This window comes from Mesoplodon bidens (assembly GCF_964165515.1).
Source record: "Mesoplodon bidens genome assembly, chromosome: 3".
In the NCBI taxonomy this organism is placed as follows: Eukaryota; Metazoa; Chordata; class Mammalia; order Artiodactyla; family Ziphiidae; genus Mesoplodon; species Mesoplodon bidens.
In genome coordinates, this window is record NC_138178.1 from 47,654,644 (window position 1) to 47,679,265 (window position 24,622).

The following is a 24,622-nucleotide window of genomic DNA, read 5'->3' on the forward strand; positions in this document are numbered from 1 at the left end:
AAGACAGGTGGACTCAGAATGTGCCCTGCAACTTCCAAACAGAGAAAATACCAAGTTCTAAACATCAAAACACAGCACAGCGTCCTTTATCTAGCATGTCAGGGTGCCAGGTAGGCCCAAATCCAGCTTAAACCAGATCTGGTTTTCAGTATCCTTGCTCTTCCTGAGATTTCTGGGTGAATGAAAGATCACTGACTGCATGTGGAAGTGTTCTTCGCTTTACCAGAAGATTTAGGCAAATGTCTTTAGTCTCTTGTTCTCACCAGGACCTCGGTGGACCTCAGCTCCTCCATCCCCTCCGTCCGACTCAGCCTCTGGGTTCCCTTTGTCCTTTTTTCCTCTTTTAAAAATCAGCTGTATTGAGATACTTAACATACAATTCAACTATTTAAAGTGCAAAACCAATGGTTTTTAGTATGTTCACAGAGTTCTGCAACCATCGCTACAGTTAATTTTAGAACGTTTTCATCACCTCAAAAAGAAACCCTGTACTCTTTTTTTTTACACATTATGTATATAATTATATATATATATCAATGTTTATTTAAAAAACAGGATCATACTCTTTATACTATTTAACTTTTTATGTATCACATCATGACTTTTTAAAAATTTTTGTTGCAGTAGTTGATTTACAATGTTGTGTTAGTTTCAGGTATACAGCAAAGTGATTCCGTTATATTCTTTTTCAGATTCTTTTCCATTATAGGTTGTTAAGAGAGATTGGGTATAGTTCCCTGTGCTATACAGTAGGTCCTTGTTGGTTATCTGTTTTGTATATAGTAGTGTGTATATTTAAATGCCAAACCCTGTACCCTTTAGCTGTCCTCTCCCAATCTTCTCATTCCTCTCAGCCCTACGCAACCACGAATCTATATTCCATCTCTATATATTTGCCTATTGTAGACATCTTTATATAAATGTCAATATGTGGCCTTTTATGAACGACTGCTTTCACTTAGCATAATGTTTCCAAGCTTCATCCATGTTGTAGCATGTATCAGTACTTCATTCCTTTTTAGGGCCAAATAATAGTCCATTGTATGGACAGACCACGTTTTGTTTACCCGTTCACCAGTTGATGAGCATTTGGGTGGTTTCCACTTTCTGGCTACCTTGAATAATACTGCTGTGGAGTTTTTGCACAAGTTTTTGTGTGGCCATATGTTTTCATTTCTCTTAGGTACATACTTAAGAGTGGAATTTCTGGGTCTTATGATAACTCTGTTTAAACTTTTGAGGAACTTTCAAAATGTTTTCCAAAGTGACTGCACCATTTTGCATTCTCACCAGCGGTGTGTGAGGCTTCTGATTTCTCTACATCCTCCCCAACACTATTATCTGTCTTTTTGATTATAGCCGTCCTAGTAGGTGTGAAGTGGCTTGTTATGGTTTTGATTTGTGTTTCCCTAATAACTAATGATGTTGAGCATCTTCTCATGTGCTTGTTGGACTTCTGTATACCTTCTTTGAAAGATGTCTATTCAGATCCTTTGCCCATTAAAAAAAAGGGTTATCATTTTATTATTGAGTTGAAGAATTCTTTATATATTCTAGATATGGGTCCTTTATGAGATACATGATTTGTAAGTATTTTCTCTCATTCTTTGGGTTGTCTTTTCACCTTCTCGTTGGTATCAGTAGCACAGAAGTTTTTGATTTTGATGAAGTCTAATTTATCTATTTTTTCTTTTGTCACTTATGCTTTTGGCATTGTATCTAAGAAGCCTTGCATAACTCAAGCTCACGATATTTGCTCCAGTGTTTTCTTTTAGAAGAGATTTATAGTTGTAGATCTTACATTTAGGTCTATGATCCATTTTGAGTTAATTTTTGTGTGTGGTACAAGGAAAGGATCTAATTTCATTCTTTTGCATTTGGATATCCAGTAGTCCCAGCACCATTTTGTTGAAGACTGTTCTTTTCCCCCTTGAATTATCTTGGCTCCCTTGTTGAGAATCAATTGACTGTAAATATTGAGTTTATTTTTAGACGCCCAGTTCTATGCCATTGAACTACGTGTGTATCCTTATTTGAGTACCACTTGATAACTGTAGCTCTGTAGTCTCATATCTCTTAATGGGAAAGTTAGGGCAGGAATGGACAATCTGGACTTTTCTCTTGCTTTCCCTGGTCTGACCAGTTACTGGATTCTTTAGATCCCTCCTCAGGTTTTCAACCACACTTTATTTCTCCTCAGTCATCTTGCTGGTTTCGGTAGAAGATGATATGTCCAAATAGTAATAGAGAAATCCCAGCTGTTGGGCACCATGGTGTTCTGCTAGCAATGCCCGCCAACCTTGCTCTGACTCAGTAGCTTGACTCTGATGAGCTTTCCCAGATGGATAGAATTAAATGGAACATTTGGGTTGTGAAAAGATGCTCTGGTTTCTGAAACTCTCAAGTTGGTTAAGTTCAGGATAATACAGCTTCCTGTACTATTACAAGATTTAAAGATCTTTCTGAAAGGCTATGCAAGCAAGTGATTTCGGCAGATAGCTCTCCCAGGTGGGCTGTGACGTAGCCTTCGAAGCCCCATCTTGCCTTCCCTGGGCCTTCCTTTCCTTGAAGGCATCTGCAGCACTGTTTTGTGAGTGCTGGGTTTACTGGTTTTGGCATGTTTGTAGTAGTGGAGAAATAGAAGATGAGAGGTCTGCTGGGAGAGGTGGAATTCTGGACAAGGCCACTTACCATCACTTTTAAGATGTTGAGCCAAAAAATAAAACGCCTACATGACATCTGGAATTAACAATAATTATCCTGAAATTGTTGCCATTCCTTTCTGTTATGGACTGTGTGCAGCACATGCTCATTTTCAGATGATAGTACCTAGAGCTTGCACCGTGAACTGTACCATAATTTAAGCAAATTTTAATTTCCATTTTGTGTTAGACATTAAAAAAAAAACCCTATAAGCAGAAATTGCCCTTCATCAAGAGCTTCTACTAAGAGGCCCTACACGTGGTGAGGGGTCAGGAAAGCGAACTCAACAGTGGTTATAAGAACAGGTTCTGGATTCGGTCTGCCCGAATGCATTTTCTCCTACCTGAACTTGGACGAGTTCTTCAGTCTACCCAAGCGCCAGTTTCTTTGTCTTTAAAATGGTGATAAGAATAGTATCCACCTCCTAGAGTTGTTAAAAGGTTGAAATTTCACGTCAAGGACTTGACACAGGCAAGGGTCGGCAAAACTTTTCTGTAAAGAGCCAGATAGCAAATGTTTTAGGCTTTGGCCACAAGTCCTGACACAGCTTTTGTAGCACAAAAGTGGCTGTGGACAGTGTGCCCCCGAATGGGTGTGGCAGTGTTCCAGTAACACTTTATTTATTTGTTTGTTTGTTTATTTATTTATTTATTTTGCGGTATGCGGGCCTCTCACTGCTGTGGCCTTTCCCGTTGCAGAGCACAGGCTCTGGACGCGCAGGCTCAGTGGCCACGGCTCACGGGCCCAGCCGCTCCGCGGCATGTGGGATCCTCCCGGACCCGGGCACAAACCCGTGTCCCCTGCATCGGCAGGCGGACTCTCAACCACTGCGCCACCAGGGAAGCCCAACACTTTATTTTTAATAACAGGCTGTCATGTGCCGATCCCTGGCTTAGCACGGTGCCCGGCACGTAGTGGGTTTTAATAAATGCCAGCCATCCACGAAGTTGGGAGCTGTGCCTTGACCCTGGTTCCCATGCTCACCTGTTCCGTGTCTTTAATAGAACATCGAGGTCCTGGCCAGTCGGAGCAGCACCGCAGAGCAAACCCAGGTCGGGCCTGAGATGCGCGCTAAGGCTCTGCAGGAAGAGAACGAGAAGCTGCGGGGAAGCATCCAAGAGCTGGAGCGCACTGTCGCTCGGCTTCAGAGACAGGTTGCTGACCTGCAAAGTGACGAGGCCAAAGCGAAGGAAATACTCAAGAAGTACCAGGTGAGGCTCGCTGGACCCCGAGCTCAGGCTTGGCAGTGCCGGATCCTTCTTTCCTGTGTGAGGAAAAGCACAGCGACTGGAGAAGCAGAAAGGGATTTATTATCATAATGGAGTAGGAAAGGTCAAGGCAAGCGTGATCATCTCCTCTCTGTAACCCGTCGCTTTTGTTCCTCTCTGCATGGCAGTAATGGGAGATGGGCTTCTAGGGCGGCCTGGAACGGGGCTGACGGAGTCAGGGTGGGAAGCACAGGTACAGGCACAGGAGTCCCCGTTTGCCCAGACATCAGATGTGCTCAACCTTTTGACACTGAGCAGAGGCCTCCGAACACCCAAAAAGGCCATCTTAACACCACCGTCGGGCCCATTCTCACTCGTGACTGTTTATTCTTTTTTTAACAGTTGGTTGACGGTGTCTGAAGTCACGCAAGTCTTAACAAACCAATTATCTGGTTTGCCAGATCTCTAGAAGTGGGAGGCTGTTAGCAAGAGACACGTACTGACGGCTGTGAGAAATGGCAGCTGACACTAAAAAGGGACAGGAGAAATGTAAAGGGGAGGTGTATTCTCACAGAGCTTCCCCAAATGGTCATCCATCAGAATCACCTGAAAAGCTTTTCTAAAACTGTGTGCTTGAGTCCATTCAATACCTGTTGTTTCTGAAGCTCCAGTGCTAAGGGTGGATATTTGTATTTCCCCTAAAATCATCTCAGATGCTTGCTGTGGACGTTCACCTCTGGTTAAGTATGGAGCTGCAGACAGGCACATACATCTGTACGGCTGTTGTGTGCTGTCGTGGGCCCATGACAGGTGCACTGTGACTGCAGCCTCTGCTGGCTGTGTCTGTGGATGTCCCCTGCATGCCTTTCATGCCACCAAGTCAGCTTCCTAGGCATAGCACACATCTGAAAGTACACTGACCCCATGTTTCATTGTAGGGAGAAGCTCGGCAATTAGAGGAGGCCCTTGTGCATGCAAGAAAGGAAGAAAAAGAAGCAGCGTCAGCCAGAAGGGCCCTGGAGAGTGAGCTGGAAGATGCTCAGGTAAACACTGAGGGCTGTTGTCTTTAATCCCCCACAGAGGAAACTCAAGAAGCAAACTCGGAGGGACATGTACAGATTGCCATTGGTCCTGTCCTTCCAGGCAGCTCCTTTCATAATAATAACTGTCCTGGACTTCAGACTATCTATCTGGACCAGTGGTTCTTAACTGGGGGACATTTGGCAATGTCTAGAGATGGTTGATTGTCACAACTGGGGAGATGCTACTGGCATCTAGTGGGTGGAGGCCAGGGATGCTGCTAAACATCCTACAATGCACAGGATAGTCCCCATAGCAGTGAATTACCCAAATGTCAGTAGTGCCAAGGTTGAGAAATCCTGCTCTAGACGTTAAAGAGCCTGACAGCTTTCCAAAGATAAAATATGAATTGTGTGAGGAAGGCCGCCAGAATTGGTCCCCAAGGCAGTGTAGAGTCGGCTCTGTGGCAGGAGCCAATTTCCTTTCTCCTCTGGCTCAGAGTGCAGTCCTCCAAGATGGCTATTAAAAAGAGCAGGAGGAAGTCATTTCCTTGAAACTAGATAGCTATCTCTATTCAAAATAGGCAGGTTCCTGGAAAATTAGGTTTTCCCATTTGAAGGTTAGAAAGCCTGAAGTACATTCTTTAAAAAAAAAAAAGTCTGCACTGAATGCACTGAGGTTCTAAATAGACTTTGCACAGTGATCTCAGCGTGATCCAGGTGTGTCCTTCCTTCTACCTGCTCTGGGGTTTTAAAGAACCAGCAGCATCAAGCATCCCTCAGGCGAGCTTAGGAGGAGGTAAAAGCCAGTGCTTCTGAGCAGTTGTCTTAGAGGAGGCTGTTAAAGTTTTCCCTTAGGACTTGCTTGTCTGTAAGGATAGGTCGGGGAGGGGCACATGGAAAGTGTCAGGAGCTAGCTCAGGATTCATAGTTAAAAATGCCTAATTGCAGCTCTCTTTTCATATACAGCTTCAACTCCCTGGGGCTAGGGGAGGGGAACCTGCTTGTACTAGGGTCCACTCAGGTCAGCCACGACTCAGGAGCTCTCACCCCCAAATCTGCACCTTCTCTCTTGCTTTGGACAGAGACCTTGTTTTTGCATGCAGTAAAGCCCTGTCTTTTCCCCATTTTGGTGTCTGACTGTCCTTGCTTTGGATTTCTTTTTCTTTCTTTCTTTAAATCTAGGTCTTTGTTACTAACTCTTGTTTGGTTGATTTTGTGTGGATGGCAGTTTCACTGTGCTGCTGTTTAAGGCTTGTGATGGCTACAACCCAGCAGCCAAAGTGCAGGGTTTAAATCTCCGAGCTAGTTGGGCACAGAAAGAGGAAAAACATTTGTACTCTTCAGGGGCAGAAGTGTGCGCCTTTGTGTCACATCCACACCAGGCACTTGGTGCAGCTATTACAGGCTCTGTCTTTATCATCTTTTGGTCAAACCAGAAAGTTTCACACAGAAGGAAGTGGTTCAGCAGCTGTGAATCTGCAACTCAAAGCTAATTCAGCGGAGACAACAGATGATGGCCTCAAGGTCTAAAGATCTTCATGTAATCGCCACCCACCCCCCACCTCTGGCTCACCATCCTTGCCTTGGAAATTATCCCTGACCTGTTACTTTTTGTTCAGGCCTGTTTTCCCAGTGGTGCTGAGATGGGGAGGATGCTTCGTGCAGCGCGTGGCTGTGCTAGCCGCTGGCAACATAATCCAGCAAGAATTTTAAGAGGGTCCAACAGTCTCACCATCATTATCTCAATTATCTGGTCTCAAAAGCAGTGCTATGAGGGACTTCCCTGGCGGTCCAGTGGTTAAGACTTCGCCTTCCAATGCAGGAGGTGTGGGTTTGATCCCCATTCGGGGAGCTAAGATCCCACATGCCTTGCAGTCAAAAAACCAAAACATAGAACAGAAGCAATGTTGTAACAAATTCAATAAAGACTTTAAAACTGGTCCACATCAAAAAAAATCTTCAAACAAAAAACAAAAAAAGTCGTGCTATGAAAAGTGCACCATCACTCAAAAATACTTTGCTTTTTCTCAGTTTGGGAACCAGATAGTCATTCCTTTAGTTCGATAACTTCTTCTGCATGCTTCTCCCAAAGCTGGCAACCGAAGGGAGCTTAACCCTTAGAGTAAGAGGAGAGAGTAGCAGTTTTTTTTTCCCCCTCACATAAGCATTTTACATTTCAAAATCTTTGTGCCTTTAGCAATCTGTTGCATCTTGGTGGATGATAAATATATTTCTTTACATAGTAGCTGAAGACCATGTGAACTTAGGTCTGATTTATTATGACTCAGTCAGACAGTGGCAGAGGTTCTTAAAGGGGATGCCATTCTTGGTTTGCTTCAGCCCTACCACTTGGTTGAGGGTTGTGCCGCTGTGTAGATCTACTTGAACTGCATTCATGGCAAAGATGTCTCTGATTCCCTTGAGAAATGGCTTCTGCAGATGGGGAAGCCATAGTTCTTTCCTTCAGGGAGGGATAATAATATATACTCTGTATGCCTGCACCTCCCACCCTAGTGGGCTTCTGTGTATTGAGACCAGAGAAGGAGAAAGCCCCCATGCTTGTCACGGTCCACGGCTAATGTGTGGCATGGGCTCTGAGGAGACTGACTTCCTTCTGATCAAGCCTCTCATTCCTTTAAGTGCTTCGGCTCACCTGCCACTTGGTTATTGTTAATACGGACTAATCGGGACCTTGCTCAGCCGTATAGTGAAAGGCTTTGCATCCAATGAGATAATGGTCCCCAAGCTCAAGGGCACTCACTATACGTCCACCAACCTTGTGTTTTGGATTCTCCGACCTGATCAGTTTTCCTCAAATTTTTGTCCCAGTGTTAGTCAATGGCCTTGTCTGGCTGGTCTTGGAAATACAGTCACTGTAGCTATAGAGCGTTTCACACCTAACTCCTAAATGCGAAGTTGCCAAGTTGGCTGCTTTTCGTGTGAATTTGGGACATATTTTCTCAGCATGGACATATTGGAGCACATTTCTTGAATCACTGAAGAGGCAGCGCATTGTTTAACCAGCATTTCTAAACTGTAGAGTACGTTAGAACGATCTGAGCAACTTTCAAATGCAAATGTGTGGGCCCCACTCTAAGAAAAATTGTGATTCCATCCAAACAGGCTAGATTTTGCATTTTATGTAAGCAGTCCACCACCCTTGCCCGGTGATTCTGATATAAGAAATCTTTAGATCACTTTTGGGGATAGGTGTTAATCCTCAGCCACTGAGTTTGTATCATATGCCTAATAGAGAATCTGGACTGTGAGGCATACTGAGATAGAACATCTATTTCTTGCCTTTACGGATCTACTACCCTGCAATAGAGGCAAGCATGCAAGAAATGTTTTAAAAATAATTTAGTGAAATTACTATTCTAGGCAAATGTGTGTTTGGGACGGGGGTGTTGGCCAGGCCCCAGGCTCAGAGTGGGGGAGTCTGGGGTGTCTCCAGTGACAGGAGAGCAGAGCCAGTGTTGGGGGGTGGTAGGGGAGCCCTCCCCGAGCCAAGGGTGAAACAGAAGTGCACTCACCACGTGGAGGTTGAATGGAGCCGAGGCTGGCTTGTCTGCTGGCCTGGGGCCCCTGGGATTGGGATCCAGACGGAAGAAAAAGAGAGGCTGGGGGATCTGTAGGGGCAGGGGTTGAGCTGGATCCTGGCGGTTCTATGGGAAGGTGTTGATGTCCTTCTGTATTTGTTTTTGTTCAAGAATTGACATTTTGAGATACATGTTCCTGAGAGTTTTCTCCCACATGAAGGAACCAACCATACCTTGCTTACCTTACCCTGTGTGCTGCTTTTTGCCCCCAACACCGCTAAATCAACCACAGACACAAGTCCCGGGGGTTGACCCTCCCTCTGGTGTGTGTCCAGCTGGACTCACTCCTGCTAATTGCCCCCCACTGAACTCCCGATTACCTTTCTTTTACCACCCTCTTTCCCCAACTGCTTTTGTTGACATTGGTTCCCTGCAGCAATCAACTTCAGCAGCCCGGCTGTGCTGGCTGTTTCTTTGAGCGCAGCCCTCCACAGGTGGCTTTTTGGCCCCAGGCCATGTGGCTGGCCAGCAGAGCTGTTCCAAAGCTTTGCAAACCAGGAGTGCCTGAAGTGCTTTGTGAGTGGTTTCACAACGCCTGAGTTACTGCACGTGACAGCAGCTTGTAAACTGTTAAGCACTGTACAAATATAACCATTGTCCTTATACAGCCTCTGCAGGGACACAAGACTGAGTAGGTCCTCAGCAGTACTTGTACTAACCCACATTCAGCCCTCAGAGCCTGGTAACATTTTTCTTATGATCTAGCTCCTGTTTGGGTCATGTTCCCCCATTCTGAGCTGTGCCCCTTCGTGATAGCCTCATGCCAAAGGCCTTAACACTCAGCCGTTTAAAGAAGCCACTATCATCTTCCTAAGATATGTTAGGATTTTCTTTTTTTTTTCTTTTTAGAGTTGCATGATTTTTACGTAAAGGACATCAGTCTGTATAATGTTGTGAGATGAGAGCCTCAGAGGAACCCAGGGGAAACATTGCACCCAAGATGGTACATTTTATAAGAAGTACTAGTATTTGGTGCTGATTCACTAAATAACCACTCGTTTGTACTTTTCCTGACTCGTGTTTCTTCCATTTAATACCTTCTGTCCATCAGGTTCATCAGCTTGTGGATTGCCACATTCCTTTCCTTCTATGTGTGAGTGAGCCCAACCCATGGATTCTGTTGATTATAACTCCCCCTACCCAAGTGGCCCATGGGATAATGTTCTTTTTTCTTATAGATTCATTTTTAGCTCTTTTAATTGTGAGAATCATCTGCATAGCAGAGAAAATGCTCGAACATTAGGTGCCATGCTATCTATCACAGGATGTCAATTGCCACCTGGGTTTAAGTTTGTCTAATGTATAACTTTACCTCAGCTTTCAAGCATGAGTTCTGTCAGGTTTTTGGACACTGTCCTGCATCACCACCTGCAGCAGCCTTGGCCGTTTTCTGTACCTTCTGTAATGCCTCCTTCGTCCACCCTTCCTTCCTGCGTATGTCTTTGGTCAAATCCACTTTGCGTCTTGGTCCCTGGATTGCAGAGCTGACAATGTCCTTGTGTCTCTGTGATGGCTTTATTTAGGTCCTTTTCCTTATCACTGACGTAGCAGGTCTGATTGCTTTGTGGTGTGGCTGTGAAACTCCCCCTGCCACCTGTTTCTGTGGCTGACCTGGTAGGCAGGTGATAGCACTGTCCTTTCCCTGCCATCTGCAGAGAAATCTGAGTCAGGCCACCCAGGAGCAGAGGCAGTTGTCTGAGAAGCTAAAAGATGAGACCCAGCAGAAGGAGCAGTTAAGGAGACTGAAGAGTGAGATGGAGAACGAGCGATGGCACCTTGACAAGACCATCGAGAAACTGCAGAAGGAGGTGAGGGGTAGGAAGAGGGGAGGGAGAGGAGGAGGGAGAGGGCGTGGCACCCAGCCCCCCGTAAGGGCCTCATAGAGCTGAGGAGACCTGCAGTGTGTCTCAGCACACATGTGTCAGGGATTTGCAGCTCCCGGGAAGCAGCTCTGCGGACTTGTTGATAATCCCAGTCACAGGGGAACTGGTTTAGAAAATGCCCTCTGGATCCTGGGCCCAGCTCCTCTCAACAGCTGCCCAAAGAAGCCTGGCATGTCAGTGCAGACTTCACAGATGTTACCTGAATCAGAACCTCTGTCTTCGTGCGTAATCTGTGCACTTGCACCTCTCTTTCTTGTGCAGGAGTATGAAAGGCAGTTTTAAAGCCCAGTAGTTGCTGCTCCGCTGCCCTAAAACACCCAGAAGGGAAAAGGCACAGAGCTGATGGAGCCACCCTGAATATCTGCATTTTTTTTTGACAACTACTGTGTGCCAGTCATTTACCGGCTGTTTTGTATCTAACTAGAATTCCGTCTCTATGTATTGTTTTAATCTTGACAACAGCCCTGCAAGGTAAAGATTATGGTTTCAGTATTTTTAATGAGTACACTGCAGAGGCCCAGAGAGAGTAGGTAATGCCCCAGCCATGTAGCTGGTAAGTGGCGGAGCAAGGATGTGACCCAGGACCATGGATCTAGCTCCAGAGGATGTGCTTGTTCACACCTCCGTGCTACTTCCAAGTTAGAGGAGACTAATCCTGGGCAGATCACGACCAGGTGCTTTGCAGTCTTTGGGGTGGGGCGCTACGGAAGAAAGCAGACGAGACGTGTTGAGCTGGGACGCAAACCTAGCTCCCCGGCCCCAGATGGAGCATCACAGGGTGGGCTCTCACCCGTGTCACTTCTTCCAGATGGCTGACATTGTTGGGGTGTCCCGCACATCAACGCTGGAGCTCCAGAACCAGCTGGATGAATACAAGGAGAAGAATCGCAGGGAACTTGCAGAAATGCAAAGGCAGTTGAAGGAGAAAACTCTAGAGGCAGAGAAGTCCCGTCTGACTGCCATGAAAATGCAGGATGAGGTAATGCCTGGCCAGAGCAGTTCCTGGTTTACCCGTGTTCAGAATATCCTTCAAGACTGCTCTGAAACTCTTCTAGGAGAGGCTTGGGGTAGATTCTTAAGGCAGCGTTTGTGCTTGATTCTCGGGATGGTTACTTTGGGGCAGATGGCATTCTAAGACACAGAGGACCCAGGGCCTCTGAGGTTAAATGGACACAGCTTTAGTTTGACCATTTTCGTGATTAATCCAAGATCTGCGTAAAAAGCTTAGCTGCCATTGGTGGAGCACCAGTAGTGTGCCCAGCTGTGTCTAAATGATTTATATGTATCATTGTTTTAATTTAATCTTAGAACAGGGATTATAATAACTAATTTTTTTTTTTTTGCCATTCGTTTAAAATTATATATATAGACTTTCATTGCCGTGGGAGTGGTGGGTAAGAGTTTCAGAACAACACTAATGGAGACAAACAGAAATCTTCAGGAATTTATGAGTACTGAAATTATTAAAACATATTCTTGGCTTTATAGTTAAGAATAATAGAGCAAAGTAACCCAAATGTTAGCTTCCTTCAGTCTGGACTTCTGAAGAACTGTGTATAACCAAGGGAATGTTTTGGATTATTTTAATGGAAAGCTGAAGGCTCTAAAACGCAAGTACAGTGTAAGCTGATTTCTGCTCTGGCTCTTGCCAGCTGGATGACCTTGAGCAAGTTACCCCAATTTTCTGAGCATCTGTTTCTCCCTCTTTAAAAGTATACAAAATAATAATGATTTAATAATTAAATGAGGTAACATGTGAGACTGTATGGCAGAGGGTCTGTATATCCTGGACACTGATATTAGTTTTCTGTTTTTTTTTAATTCTAAAGCTTGCTTTTTTTTCATAAGCAGTGCCAAGAGCACTAAGATTCCACAGGAAAACAAATTTTTCTTTAAAAAACAAACTCTTATTATCTTTGATGATCAAAGGAAGGTCGCCCATGAGTCAGCACTGAAACTGTGTGAAAGAACAATGGATATTTATTACAGGCCTCTAGAATACTTCTGAAAGGACCCTGGTAACAGATCCCCTCTGGTTTAGGGTCTTAGGATACAGGACTCCTAGTAAGAAGTGAAATTAGCATATCGACAGCATAGTTCTCTGGCACTGAAGAAGAATCATTTCTACAGCAATTGGGTGGGAGGATTCTGATATTTGCCAGAATGCAAACAAACACCTGGTATGCAGGAAATCAGTGTCATGGTGACCCCTGTAAAGTGCTTTCCCTTGGTTTTTGTATAATTATTACTCTGCTAGAATCTTCGGATAGGAAGGAACCTTAGCAACCCTCTAGTTAGATAAGGAAACAGATCCAGAGAGATTAGTTAAGGCCAGATAGAGACCAGTGTTGTTTGTAAAATGGCAGTAATTCCAAAAAGGATTCCTTATGATGAAAACAGAGACGGCACTTCCTAGATTTTCTCAGTGGTCTAGCCCTGTGAGACACTATTTCCATTTGCATGGCAGAAACAGACACCTCATCAGTCTAGAAGGAAACTGCAGTTAGACACCACCCTAAGTCAGGATGGTGAAGTCATGGAGTCGTTTAAAACAAAAATGAATTAATACGCCAAGGTCACTTGGGATCCTTGAGAAACTCAAGCTCAACTCTGTTCACCACCCTCCACCACATTTTGGTTGAGCTGAGTTAAAGCTCTCAGTAAATAAAAAAGCTGCAAGGGTCCATCCACCCTAAGTGCTGTAGTACTGCCTCCTTTGCTTTGAGAGAAATAGGCATTTTACCTCTTTTGACTTTGGCATAGAGCTAGAAAAGTTCTGATGAAGGTCTTCGTTAGAGAATTAAGACTTAGAGTTCACTGTTCAGTTTATTTTCTAAATCCCACTTAGCAAAGAGCAGCTTCAACTACTTAAAGGTAGCACTAGTAGGTTCAGAAGTTATTTACTTACTCATGATTCCAGACACTGTACTATTCTCTTGTGCATATCATTATTGAATACTCTTGGTATGTAGAGCCCTTGCTAGATGGGCATCGGAAGGTAGGAATGTGCTGGGCATTGGGGAAGGAAGGGTGAGCTGTACCATTACCTGTCAGTCTTTCTGACTCTAAAACCCCATGTTCTTTTGGGGGTATTATCTCATTTGAGTCTCACGACAGCTTTTTAAGGTAGGTTTTATGTTTATCCCAATATTGCAAATCAGGAAAACAGAGAATTTTTTTTAAAGACTTTTTTTTTTGGAGAGATTTTTTTTCATGCTCTGGAGTACCTCTGTATCCAAAGAATGTCTCGTCATCCTTTTTCCATGGGATGATTTTCACTTTGTGCTTTCACTCAGTCACCACCGAAACCAGACTAGGGTCTTTATCTGGAGATGTCTTCTTTAAGACTGCTGTTTTCCTAGAAATTTCAGGTGTTCCTATCAGCCTCCAGGAGAGAAACACAGTTCCTAGTCTTCCCTCTGGGCTTCCTAAAGTAGCCTAACCTGTTGGGTCCCCAAAAAGAGTATCTTTGAGACTTTCCCAACTTTTCCATGAAGATCACCCCCAAAGTCTGGTACTCTTTAATGAAGTTTGCCACTTGCTATCATATACTCCCTGAAGGAAATTAACCCTTGGTGTATTCAATTGCTATGACTGTACTTTCACCTGCTACCCTATACCACCTCCAGGGGGGAAGGAAGTTGAGAACAAAACAGACAGCCTCAGGCTTCACCCGATCAATCCACAGAGATGTTTAAGGAGTACCTTCTGTTTGCTGAGTTGCCTAGTTCCCTTGGGGAGATTCCAGAGGAGCGGAAAACACAGACAACCCCTTGCGAATCAAGCTGTCGGTTGCACTTTCTTCAAAGCTATTAGTTCAGTGCCACCTTGTGGAGGAACAAAACACTGTAAATTATGACAACTGATAACATTCTTCTAGAGAGTAGTGGTTTTCACTTAATTTACATGTTTATATTAATAGATTTTGTGCCTGCAGGTTGCTTTGGGGTCATGATTTTAGCTTTTATTTTCCCCCAGCTTTAAACCTCTGTTGAGAGGAGCCTGATACATGTGGGTGATAGATTACACTCTGGGAGGCGCTTACTTAGTTCAAGGGCTTTCGGGTATCTTCGGCCATGACCTACAGTAAGAAAGGCATCTTGCCTCGTAACCCAGTAATACATGCATCCATACAAGTATATGAATATCTAGTAGAAAAGTTTCACAAAACAATATTTGCTTGTACTACTCTGATACTTTTTTCTGTTATGTTTAACGCTAGCCAATATCTACTGAATTGAATTTATAACCCAATGGGTTGCTCTCTGTAGCTGGAAAAGCGGCTTCTTTTTACAGAAGAGGAAACTGAGGCCCAGAAGAAGGTGGCACTTGCTCACGGGCTTCTGAACCCCAGTGGAGTGTGGGGGCTGCCCAGTCCTCTTCGGGGTCAGCCTGCACATTGACGAGATCTCTGTGCTCCTGACGTGCCCAGATAAGCACCCCAGCCCCTCCTCATTCCAGACCCGTCTGTTGGAGGAAGAGTTACGGGACTACCAGAGAGCTCAGGAGGAAGCGCTCACGAAAAGGCAGCTTCTGGAGCAGACGCTCAAGGACCTGGAGTACGAGCTGGAAGCCAAGAGTCACCTCAAGGATGACCGAAGCCGACTCATCAAGCAGTTGGAGGTTTGTGGGCGGCGCTGGTGTGGGACTCGAGGGAAGCAGACTTTCCGTGCATGCCTCAGCCTTTGGGAAGTCTTTGGCTTTTTTTCTCTTGAACAGCAAGACAGTAAAGTCATTTCTTGATTTGAGGAAGAAGCTAGTAGTTTGTAGACTCATAAGACATCAGAGCTGGAAGGAATGAGGGAAATAATTTAGTGTAGTGTCGTCATTGTCTTGAAGAGGAAGCAAAACAAGAGTCCAAAGGAAGTCAGGTGATTTTGCATAAGGGGACATAGATAGTTCTTTATCTGCTTGTTGCTTTGGGTGGTGTTTCCAACTACAAAGGAGACAAGACTGCTGTGAATCTAGAGAAGGGCTAAGCCTTGCATCCAAACCATCCAACTCCTAGGGACACCAAGCACTCATTTCTTGCACCACATGCTCCGCTTTTGTTGCCTGATTCTGGCCCGTTTTCCCTCACAGATGATCCAGCTATGCCAAAGCTGGCAGTAAACCGGCTCAGGTCACTTTTGGACACACCATGTATACATAGTCCAAGACAGTCTATCAGAAAGTTCTCAGTGGAGTCACCAGCTGGGGTGAGCTGTTCACAAAATGAAAATACAACACGTTAGAAAAATGTGAATCAAGTAATAGAAGCCAAATATGAACAGCCTATCAAGAATGACAGGAAGAACCTTAACATCAGTCCAGACCTATGGGAGAAGTTAACATTGTCAAGGTTTTGATAAAAATCAGACAGTGCTCAAGGCCAGGGAGAGAGAGCTGGAATTTAAAATCAGGGGAATTCCTGATTCAACTTCACAAGTCAATAGAAATAACTTTTAAAACCTCCAGGGGACTTAGTAGCAGTTTATATCCAGGGAGTGATGTTTCAACCATTAAAGATTTTATTAGATGGGCCCTTTTAGAGGCTTAGAATTACCTGGTTAGGGTGTTGTGCCCCTCCCCCTCAAGATTGCTGTGTATTTTGCTGATGTCCTGGTTCTAATCTCATTAGGGGAGGTCATTTTAAGGCAAGCTAAGGTCAACCCAGGTAACTAGGAAGTGATTATTCTAGGACCCAAACAATCTGGTTAAACACAAGCTAAAACCTCGTCAGGCAGTGACGTGAGAACCTTTGGCGTGATGACCCTTGGCCTGACCCCCTGAAGTCTCCTGCTGGGTTCTGTACAGTACAGATTATAGGCAAGAAGAGAGCCCTGCGAAGAGGTGCTTTTAGGCAAACATTGGGTTGCCAGGTCATCTCCTTCTAGAATATTCTGACTAAAAAGAACATTTCCTTTTACTAACTCAAGGTGTAGAAGCCATGGCATAGCTAAGCTTCATTTGCCCCTGTGCAGTATTTGACCTATTTCTCCATTAATTATAAAATGAACAGCTCTCAAGACCCCACCCCTGTGAGGCACACCCAAGGGTGCTTCCTCCCTAAGAGGTGGCTGGCAAGACTGTCTTGCTGGGACTAATATCTTGCTTGTTCCTTTACTAGCACTTAACAGATGAATTCTCAGACTCAAGAGCTCTCTCAATAAAGGCGATTGTCTGTAAACTCAGAAACTCAGGTGACTGTCCTATGTAAATGTGGTACTTGTGGATCTTTGGTGATTCTGAGTGACACTGGCCTTGGAGGGGTCAGGAACCACCGAACAAATAAGGAAGTTTGGTGCAGGACCCAGCTGTTCTGAGTTGGTCTTTGGGACTTTGGACTCCTGGGAGAGAGAGCTTTCTGGGTTCTCTGTAGATTTCGCTCACAACAGGGAAGGCATTCACAGACATTTAGTCATTCACGAGTTCTGTTTTATTTTTGGTGCATACGGAGGCTTGTCAGCCAACTTTGACAATCGCAGAGACAATATTTATGTACAGATGCTGCAGGCTCACACAGAAACTCGTAATGCTGATTGCTTTTTGTGTGTCTGGCTCGTGGCTCTGACTTAATCCAGACATGACACGTTGGCCGGTGGCAGGAGAAACACATGTACAAACCCCGCAAGCCCCCAGTTCTAGGTGGGGTGGTTTGTGTTCAAAGCCTCTTTTTTTTCTTTTTTTTTTTTTTTTTTTGGTACACAAAGCTACTTTGAAGTACTTTTCTCTTGACACTCAGTGATGTTAAATTGGGAAGGCTAAGGAAGATAGAAATTCCTATTCTTCTGTGAATATTCGGTTTAGCAGAATAGGCTGGCACTGCCTTCATGTTACTCTGATGGGGATTTGGGAGTGCATGGTGCCAAGTATATGAGGTTCCCTAGAAGAAAAAGTCAGATGCAAAAGGCTGTTCTAGACTCCATTCCTGAGGGTCTTGGAAACCCTGAGCAGGAGAGAGGAAGAACATTGTCCTGAGTTTAGAGTATTTAGGGGAGTGTGCCTTGGACAATATCTTGGTTTCCACATTGTTTTTTAACAGATACCTGTTAAGCTTAGGTAGATATTTGTAAAATTACTGATTCATAAGGAAAAAGAAAAGGCTTGAAGGAAACATGCTAAAATATCCTCAGTGCTTGTTAGGGTTTGGGGTAATATTTTTTTCTCCTTTTATGTACTTTCTAGATGCACAATTATATTTTACATTATGAAAGCAATAAAACACAGTTTTAAAAAGATGTACTTTGGACAGTATGAGAAAAAGACACATCTTTCCTCCAGGCTCTAATTCATGGTGTTCAGCTCTGATTTGCCCTTGGGGTTGTCCTTTCGCAGGGCAGTCCTTGGTCAGTGCAAGTTAAATAGGCTGTGTTTGTGACTTCTTTCTTAGGACAAGGTGTCTCAACTGGAGATGGAGCTGGAAGAAGAAAGAAACAACTCGGATTCGCTGTCTGAGAGGATCACTCGGGGCAGGGAACAGGTACTGTTCTGTAGTTGAGTGGTGAGTGGATCATCCTGCATGAAAAAGGAAATGTGAGAGGTTAAACCTGAGGATTCAGCTGGAGGAGGGAGAGAAAGTCCCTGGCTGATGGAAAGGATGGAAGGTGGGGTCAATCACTAAGAGGGAGGTGTAATATATAACATGGAGCATACAGAGTGGAAGTTTCCAGAGTGGTTATGTATAACAATGTATTAGTCACAATAGGCAAAGTGCTTTTAGAGCTGAGGCTCTAAGAATCATTAGTTTAACAAGCAATCGTGAAATTTGGTAGCTACCACTGTATTAGTGCCATGGGAAGTAAATGATATGCATTCTTCTCCTTTAAGAACTTTGCCAGCAGGGCTTCCCTGGTGGCGCAGTGGTTGAGAGTCCACCTGCCAATGCAGGGGACACGGGTTCGTGCCCCGGTCTGGGAAGATCCCACATGCCGCGGAGCGGCTGGCCCTGTGAGCCATGGCCGCTGAGCCTGCGCATCCGGAGCCTGTGCTCCGCAACGGGAGAGGCCACAGCAGTGAGAGGCCCGCGTACCGCAAAAAAAAGAAAAAGCAGTGGGTACTAAATTGCCAAGTGAAAGGGTCAGGCAGCTAAGGAGGGAAAGACCATGATAGTGAGGGTGACAGTGGGAGTTCTTAGGGAAAGGCTGGCCCGGAGCTGGCTTTGCAGAAAGGGTAAGATTTAGACAAAGTAAGGAATGGGAAAGGAATCCTAGATATGGTGGAGGGTGTGAACAAGGATTGGGAAGTAGGGTCTATTTAGCATTTTCTGGAGCTGTGCTTGGTTAGGTTTCTGGTTTCAGTGAGGGAATAACAGGAGAGGCAGGTTGAGGGATTTTGAAAAGACTGTACCCTGAAGGCAATGGGGAGCCCTGGAAGGTCGTTGAGCAGAACAGTGAAGCATACACAGTGTTCTCGAAGGGGATGGGAGTAAGGGCAGGAGAAAGGGGGCCTGAATGAAGCCTCAGCTGGGCTGTTTCCAGGGACAGAGAACAGGAGAGGCGGTTGTGAGATCAAACATTCTATCCTTTTCATGTGTTTGTTTCCACTTTCTCGTGCTTAACATCTGACGCTCACTAAATGCTGGCAACATTCTTTGTAAGTTCCCAGCCCTTCTAAGGCCTTCCTTTTAGATACAAGCTCAGGATATTCTTTCTTTTTTTTTAAATTAATTTTTATTGGAGAAGAGTTGCTTTACGGTGTTGTGTTAGTTTCTGCTGTACAGCAAAGTGAACCAGCTATATGTATACATATATCCCCTCTTTCTTGGATTTCCTTCCCATTTAGGTCACCACAGAGCCCTGAGTAGAGTTCCCTGTGCTGTACAGTAGGTTCTCATTAGTTATCTATTTTATACATAGTAGTGTGTATATGTCAATCCCAGTCTCCCAATTCATCGCACCCCCCAGGATATTCTTAAAGTTGAAGGAAATTTGACTAAAATAGTGGGTGCTTTACTGGCTTTTGGTCTGTTTAAATCCAGAGAAATCCTTTTTCCTCTCCTTCCTCTAAAACCACGTTTCCCTTTACGATATTTGCCGTCCTTACTGAGGGTTCTCCAGGTGCTGGGTGCTGTGCCCGTGCCTTGCATGCTTTCTTTTGTTGTTTTCAGGGCTCATGAGGCTAAGTGGCTGCTTAGGGTCTCGAGGCTTGAAAGAAGCGTGGAGCAAAAGCCCACCACCTCCCACCTGTTCCCATCATCCCAGCATCGGACAGTGAGGGTGGTAAAAACACCCCAAATGTTTGGGTCTCTGTGCCCAAGTTTAAAAATAATGCCACAGTGTCTCTTAATATGAGTGAGGATTTATTTCCACCTGATCCTCTCCTGACCCTCCTCCTGAGTCCAGGATTCAGATGGCCCAGCTTGGTGTTCTAAATGTGTCCCACAGGCTGATGTTCTAGCTCCTTGGGCACTGCTGTGTGACTGCTGGTGGCTGAGTGCCTACAGTTAACAGTAGATCTGGGCCGAGATGGAGAGGTGTTCTCTTGGCCACGGAGGCCAGGATAACCCAGCCCAGTGGAAAGACCATTTGTTCAACCCAGGCAGCCAGCAGGCAAGAGGAGAGCTGCCCTGTTGCCTTGGCAACTGCAGGGTAAATCCCAGTGGATAAAGTTGGAGGCTTCTGCAGTCATTTTCAGGAACTGCCCCCGAGTGGCTGGCTCACACCTGCTCCTCAGTCTGCACCAGGGGGATGCAACCACCAGGATATGAGCCTGGGAAATAAGGCTGCTTTGCAGTCAGCACGTGAAAGATCAGAATGGGATTCCTTTCTTTCTTTTTTTTTTTCTTCTTTAATTAAAATGATCCTGGTCTCAGAACTGCCTCCTATTGTAAAGACTACTCAAAAACCCAATGTGTACAGTTGGTTAATAATAATTTTCCTTTCTTGTGACTGAGTATCATTTTTAGTACTAGCCAAGAGTGTGTGCTCACCAACCCCTTTACAGCCCAATGGTAAACACAGGTGATGGGGTTAAATATTATTATTAGTGATCATAAATATCTCTGGCTTTTCATTAACCCAGAAGGCAGCTGCTTCTAATCCTGAGAGCTGGCTCAGGTCACGGGTGCCTCTGACATAAACCCACTGGAATCTGATACTGTTATTTCCGATCAACGTGCTCAGGGTTTAGCATTCTTTCAGTCCAGCTGTGATAACTGTTGCCTTCAGCTCCCCTTCTGTTTTTAATTCGCCTGGAAGGTTTTTGTTTGGTCTACTTAATATAGATGAAGGGTAAACAGCAACGTAAAGCGCTAAGCTTACATAAAGAAATGTTTTCTCAGCTTCAGATTTACTTCCCTGGTCCAAAGGAGGAAGCTGGCTAAGCCAGAGGCCATTTCTCTCTCTCTCTCTCTCTCTCTCTCTCTCTCTCTCTCTCTCTCTCTCTCTCTCTCTCTCTTTTTTTTTTTTGTTCCCAGTGTGGGCTCAGGGTGAGAAGAGTCTTATTTGGAATATTCACAAGTCATGGGGCCATTCCTGGGGATCACAGTATTGAGGGAGTCGACTGAAACACTTGTGGGTTTTGGTGAAGCCCATCCTTGGGGGTATTGTCCATAGCACCACGTGGTATTCCTTGTGTACGGCTCCACATGGTGTTTTTTTAAAATTTGTTTATTTCACACTTAATTTATTTTTTAAGTTTTTATTTTATATTGGAGTATAGTTGATTAACAATTTTGTGTTAGTTTCAGGTGTACAGCTGGTGTATTTATTTTAGAATTCAGGGTCTGGCTCTCCTTTTTGAAGAACTGAAGGAAGCCTATCATGTTTGCCAAAAGATTGAAGGAAAATTGACTGTCCGGTGACAGTAACTGTTAAGTTTTATGGTCTCACATTTGTTCCTTCCTGTTCTTCACTCTGATTTATTTTACACTTCCCTTCTAATAGTCATCTTTTGAGGGGATGTGGTAGGGTATAAATAATTACTGTTTTGCTTTGTTTTTCCTTTGGAGACTCACATTTGCCTGGGGCGCTCCTGGGAGGTCTTGAACCCGCAGAGACCTCCGGGATGCTGTTTCCTGAGTGCCCCTCTGTACTGCGAGGCTCATTTCCTGGCAGGATCCAGAATTTCCAGTCAGTAGCCCTGAGGGAGCAAGACCTCGGTCGATGGCCGCTTCTTTAAGTTTGTCCTGAACCCCAGCCTGGGCCCAGCGCCGTGGACCCCTTGGCAATCTTTAAATCCCTCCCCAGCGCTTCTCTGCCTCACGCCACTGGAGGTGCTTCTTCCTTTTAGGCTCCGAAGGCCCCCCAGAACTCCTCCTACTTCTAGGTTTTGCCCTTCACTGAGGGACCTGGGAGGATTAAAGAGGCTTAGACGTGGACACTCGTAGTCACTCTGCACCTGTCACCAGGGGCTCTTGGTTCTTTCTGTTTCCCTCCTCCTTCCTCAGGCCTGGAGCACAGCTGTGGAAGTCACTGCCTGCCTCCTCACGCAGTTGCTGTACAGCTGCCACGAGCCCCTGGCCTCTGCCCCCACGGCCTTTTATTGCCTTCTGGTGGATTTTGGCCTCACCCCGCCCACCCCAGCAACTAAACTTCTCTCTTTCTCTCTTCCTCTCTCTCGACAAGCCTCCAGGTCTTCCTTATCCCTTAACTTTTGGGGAAATCATCTCCCTTCCCTTCTTCTCTTTCCCTTCCTGCTGCCTTCTGGGCCCCGAGCCCTGGCTTACCGTCCCTCTCCTGGGCTCTCTCCCACTCCCGTGCTGCCTGCAGCGTGGGCCTGCATCCCTCCCTCCCTCCCTCCCTGGACAGTCTCCTGTCACACTCCCGTCCCGCTGCAGTCCATCACCTGTAACTGTTTCCTCCTCGGTGATTCTCCCCCTCGGTCTGCTAACAGCTGTGGGCATCTGTCTTGCAAACCCCTTACCTGAGCTCCCCTCAGCCCTCGGCTCAGAGCTGTCATGTGTCACGCTGCGGTTCTAGAGAAGAGGGGCTTCCCTGTCTCTCCCGTCTATGCTGAGCCTCCCAGAGCCATCTTCCTGGCCAACCTAGATGCATCTTCCTCTGTCCTCGCCCTTCTGGGCCTTTGCAGCAGGTCAGTGTCCTGGTTTTCTCCATACCTCCCCTAACGAAGTGGAGCAAGGTGGCCTTCCCAGGGCACGGTTCTCCTCATTCTTCATGCACTTCTCCTTGGTGAGCTCATTTGTCCTGTGGCTTCAGCTGGCATCACCCAGTCTCCACACCTGTATCTGCAAACTCCCCTGGACTCTAGGGGTACTTAGGGATGTTAATAGTACCCACCTCATCAGGTGGTTGTGAGGATGAAATGAGATAATGCTATAAAAATGCTCCAGGCTTCCTTTGTTAAGTGCAATGCACATGTTCACTGTGGTCACAGTATTACAATGGGCCCTGTGTGACTGCTCCCTGTCTGCCTCGCCACCTGAGCTCTTAATCAGTCCCCTTGCCTCCCCGCGTGTCCACCTCAGTGCTCTCGATTCTTCCAGCGCTCCCTTCCTCTTTGCGGTACGTGGGCCTCTCACTGCTGTGGCCTCTCCCATTGTGGAGCACAGGCTCCGTACGCGCAGGCTCAGCGGCCATGGCTCACGGGCCCAGCTGCTCCGCGGCATGTGGGATCTTCCCAGACCGGGGCACGAACCCGTGTCCCCTGCATTGGCAGGCAGACTCTCAACCACTGCGCCACCAGGGAAGCCCCCTTCCTCTTTCTTAACTCCTGCCTTTTCTCATTAGCGGTCCCTGGCTAGGAGAGCTGCACTTCTTTTCCTGCCCCGTCCCCACCCTGCCTGACTCTGACCTCCCACTCAGCTCTGAGATCTCAGCTCAGCGTCTCTTGCTCTGGAGAATTTCCTTGACTCTCCCAGTCTGGGCTGTGACCACTGCCGTGCACCCCGTGCCAGCATGCTGTCCTTCCCCATTGCAGTAACACTGACCACAGGGACAGGGCTTGTTCATTTGTCCCCCACGAGCCTATAATGAGGTCAGGTACTGTCACGATGTCCAGCCTAGGGCTGTGATAATACAGTCTGAACGAATGCATGGGCCTACCCCAACATTCCAAGACCACCCCACCCCCAGCACTCAAACATATGTGTTCACAAACACACACTTGCTCTCACCCTGACCGAGTGGGTCTTTTCTGGGGACGCCCCTAAAGGTCTGGAGACATGGAATGGCTACTGTAGCTGAAAGATGGAGACAGGGGCCTTAGAAGGAGGGCCGCACAGCGCCACACGGCGGGCGGGAGGCACCGAATGTGCTTTCACTGCATTGTAGGCCAGCTCCAAGGGCCTACAGGCCGCCTTGTTCAGCTTCCTTGTTTAGAAATGAGGAGTCCACATGCCAGAGGTAAGGCGACCAAGGTCACATGCAGGTGGATGCAGAGCCAGGAAGAGAAGCTGGGCCATTGCTCCCTGTCTGTGTAATTGCTTCCCGTCGCGGTGAAAGTTTAGCCGTGTCCTCAGTGAGGTCCTGGCCTCTGCCCAGCAGGCATGAACAGAACAGTTTCCCCCAGGAGGCACATCGTGGTCCCGTGGCCCAGCCCTGCTGACGACCTCTGTAGGGGTGTTGGCTGATTCACAGCCGTGCTTGGAGTGGGGCTGTGAGGCTGCATTCATTACCCGTGGACCTGGTGCTCCTAGAGCAGTTAGAGGAATTGTCCAGGGCCCTCTTTGCAGCATGTGATTTTCGAGGGCCCGGGGCCAGGCGGGGGCGTGGAGCCAAGGGAGGAGTTTTATGTGCTCTGCTTGCTGGCCTGTGCACGGCTGGCATGTTTTCCCCTGCTGCGTACAAGGAGCAGCAGCTGCCTCCTGGATCTTGGTTTTTTACGTGACAGCTGTATGTAGACCCTAAGTCTATTCGAAGCCTTTTCGCTGAGTTAGCCTAGAGAGCCAGAGAAGGTGAGGTACTGGGCCTTGAGTAGGCACGGCCTGTGTTCTGATCCTTCTCCCTCCCGAGATGTGGATAACTGCCCCGGACCTCAGTGTACGCTGCTGTAAACTTCGGAACCCCTTTGACTTAGAAGCCTGCCAGTCAGAAATGCAAAAATGTAAACGTTTTTTTGGACCACACAGGTTCACCCTCCTCTGTGGGCAGGTCACCCACTCTGGGCCAGCCACACCACTCTGCTTGTCACTCTGTGCATACGCTGTGGTCAGGACAGTGGGAGATGCAAGCCTAGCCCGTCGTGGTGGCGTCTCCTCTCATTATTCCTCAGGCCTTGCACTCCAAGTGGATGGCAGGGAAGGGGGTGAGCTTATGTTTTACTCACGA

At 46.3% G+C, this 24,622-nt stretch overlaps 1 protein-coding gene across 4 annotated transcripts in view; it reads left to right on the forward strand.

Annotated features, from left to right (window-relative positions):
• CGNL1 (cingulin like 1) overlaps positions 1–24,622 on the forward strand; it is a 163,720-nt gene that overhangs the window by 130,382 nt on the left and 8,716 nt on the right. For all 4 annotated transcript variants that reach the window (XM_081229529.1, XM_081229530.1, XM_081229531.1 and 1 more), the window contains 6 exons: positions 3,708–3,914; positions 4,850–4,954; positions 10,188–10,340; positions 11,224–11,394; positions 14,877–15,038; positions 17,788–17,877. In XM_081229529.1, coding sequence (XP_081085655.1) covers positions 3,708–3,914; positions 4,850–4,954; positions 10,188–10,340; positions 11,224–11,394; positions 14,877–15,038; positions 17,788–17,877 — 888 coding nt within the window. The remainder of the gene's footprint in view (positions 1–3,707; positions 3,915–4,849; positions 4,955–10,187; positions 10,341–11,223; positions 11,395–14,876; positions 15,039–17,787; positions 17,878–24,622) is intronic.